The sequence below is a fragment of the Chenopodium album genome, chromosome 9, assembly GCF_948465745.1.
Source record: "Chenopodium album chromosome 9, dcCheAlbu1.1, whole genome shotgun sequence".
Lineage (NCBI taxonomy): Eukaryota > Viridiplantae > Streptophyta > Magnoliopsida > Caryophyllales > Amaranthaceae > Chenopodium > Chenopodium album.
Window position 1 is genome coordinate 12,522,306 of NC_137842.1, and position 2,664 is coordinate 12,524,969.

The following is a 2,664-nucleotide window of genomic DNA, read 5'->3' on the forward strand; positions in this document are numbered from 1 at the left end:
TGATGTCACAGTTGGATGTAGTGGTTCTGGAGGTTGGTGAATGAAGTTTGCATGAAATTGACATGCTACACACTTTTTAACAAACTCCATGCAATCTTGAACCATTGATGGCCAATAATACCCCGCCCTTTTGATACGATCATGAAGCTTAGGACCAGATTGATGAGCTCCACAAATCCCTGAATGAAATTCCTCTATTGTTTTGGCTGCCTCTTCATCTTCTAGATATCTTGACCATAGCTTGTTAAAAGATCGTCTATAAAGAGTCCCTTTGAAGAGAATAAAACGAGAGGCTCGACGGCAGATTTCTATTCGGTGTTGTGGATCATTAGGCAGCTTTTGGGATGTTTCTAGTATGTCATTCTTCAAAGAAAGGCACCATAACATGTTGATGTGGCATGTAATGATTCGTCAATTTTTCCTTTATTTTTAAAAAAATCAAAATGTATTATAATGCATGTATAATTGTAAATACCCATATTTTTGTAAAGAATACATAATAATTATGGTATTTAAAATCTATTTTTTTTTTTAAAATCATTTCCGAAAAATAAATTTTAATTAAAATTTTAAAAGTCAGATATGTTCTTCATCTTCATCGTTCTACATTGTTCATGACAATTTTTTTAATGATCTAGATATGTTCTTCATCTTCATCGTTCTACATTGTTCATGACAATTTTTTTAATGATCTCTCTTCCGTACGATTATGGGCAATTAGGGTGCAGCGATTAGGGTGCAAGTTCCGACGGCTTTTCCGGCACATACAGCCATAATGGTCCGGTAAAGGGTCCACGGCGGAGGCCCAAGTTTCTGGCGAATTTTCAAGCGGTCCGGCAAAGCGTTTTCCTGGTGCTTTTCTCGATTATTGGTGCAGAATCAGGGCTGCGGTTATTAGGCAAATCTACAGGTGGTTCAGGCGACAACAAAGGCTTTCCGGCGTTTGCAGTTCTTTGATAGTTTGGCGATGGTTTAAGGACCAATTTTGGTCATTTAAGGAAGTTTTCAAGCGGTTTTTCCGGCAATTTTTTTGGCAGCCGTTCTTCTTCGCCGTAACGAATCCATGATCAATCATTCTGGTTGTTCGTTGGATATATTGTGTATTTTTGGTGCAAGGGTATTGAGAATACATTCAATGAATTTGGGATGAACGAACAATGATGAAATTTTTTAATTTTGTGAATTTTCTTTGTTTTTAAATAATTGTGATTTTTAATTATTATTTATTTTCTAAAAGTTATCAATAAAATATAAATAGATTTTTATAATTATGTATTTCTAAAAAAAATATGTATTAAAAATAATATATAATATAAATACAATTTTAATACGTTATGGACATCAAAATAATTAAAAATTCAAATAAAAATACTAAATACGGGCCAATCAAATATCGCCATGTCACCAAATTGTGGTGCCTTTTTTGAAAAATGACATTGTAGAATTTTTACAGCTTTTGGTGATCCAAATAGTCGATGATTGGTTGACGCCAGTCTTTTTTGTCAATTTGGCAGATAGTGATCATGTCAACCTCCTCGACCTCGTCATCTTAAACTTCATATTCTTCAGGTGCAACTACCCAACGATTGCAAACAGGCACAGACATGGTTTCCTCTGCCCCCAGTGCCAAAGTGGCTGCAAGACCAGCAAGCGTGTTAGCCATCTTGTTGGCACTCCTTGGAACATGGCTTAGCTTGACAATGTCAAACTTGTCAAGCAATCTTGATGCATGTTTGTGATAAGGAATTAAATCATCTTTCTTGACTTCATATTCGCCTAAAAGTTGACTTATAACGAGTTGCGGATCTCCATAAACATCAAAATCTTGAATTCCCATTTCAACCGCCATTTGAAGACCCATAATAAGAGCTTGGTACTCATCCATGTTGTTTGAGCACAACTGAGTTAGCACAAATGAGTAAAATAAAACTTGCTTTTTTGGCGACACAAAGACTACCCCTGCTCCTGCGCCGTCTTGACAAGCAGCCCCGTTAAAATACATTTGCCATGGTGGTAGTATTTTGATGTTAAACACATATTCTCCAGGCAAATCAACGGACATCTCCCATTCAGGTGGTACTAGGTGGTCAGTAAAGAAGTCAGTGATGGCTTGCCCTTTAATAGACTTTTGTGGTACGAACATTATATCGTACTGTTTGATGTGTACAGCCCATTTAGCTAGTCTTCCAGACAAAACCGGTCTTGAGAGGATGTACTTGATTGGGTCGGCTTTTGAGACGACATGGACTGTTGAGCTTGCATGTAATGCTTCAACTTTTGAATGGAAAAAATTAACGCAAGACAAATTTTTTCAATTGGTGAATAATTCAGCTCAGCACCCACCAGCGTTCAACTCAAGTAATAAAGAGCTATCTCCTTGCGATCTTCAATTTCTTGAGCACACATTGCCCCCAATGATCTTTCTTGAGCAACAATGTAAAGGATTAGAGGTTTTCCTTTAACTGGTGCCCCCAAAACCGGCGGAAAGGACAAATACTTCTTTATATTGTCGAACGCTTTTTGACATAAATCATCCCATTTGAATGAAGCATCCTTTTTCATGAGATGACTAAATGGTTGACATCTGCCTGCAAGATTGGAGATGAACCTCCGAATATATGTAAGGCGCCCTTGGAGATTGCAAAGTTCTTTGAGATTTCGTGG

The 2,664-nt window shown here is 37.2% G+C and overlaps 1 protein-coding gene across 1 annotated transcript; it reads right to left on the bottom strand.

Moving 5' to 3' along the window:
* Window positions 1-1,549: 1,549 nt before the first annotated feature.
* Window positions 1,550-2,143, bottom strand: LOC145557457 (uncharacterized). Its single transcript, XM_081618639.1, has one exon. It carries the CDS (start codon window positions 2,141-2,143, stop codon window positions 1,550-1,552), a length of 594 nt encoding a protein of 197 aa, XP_081474765.1.
* Window positions 2,144-2,664: the final 521 nt, after the last annotated feature.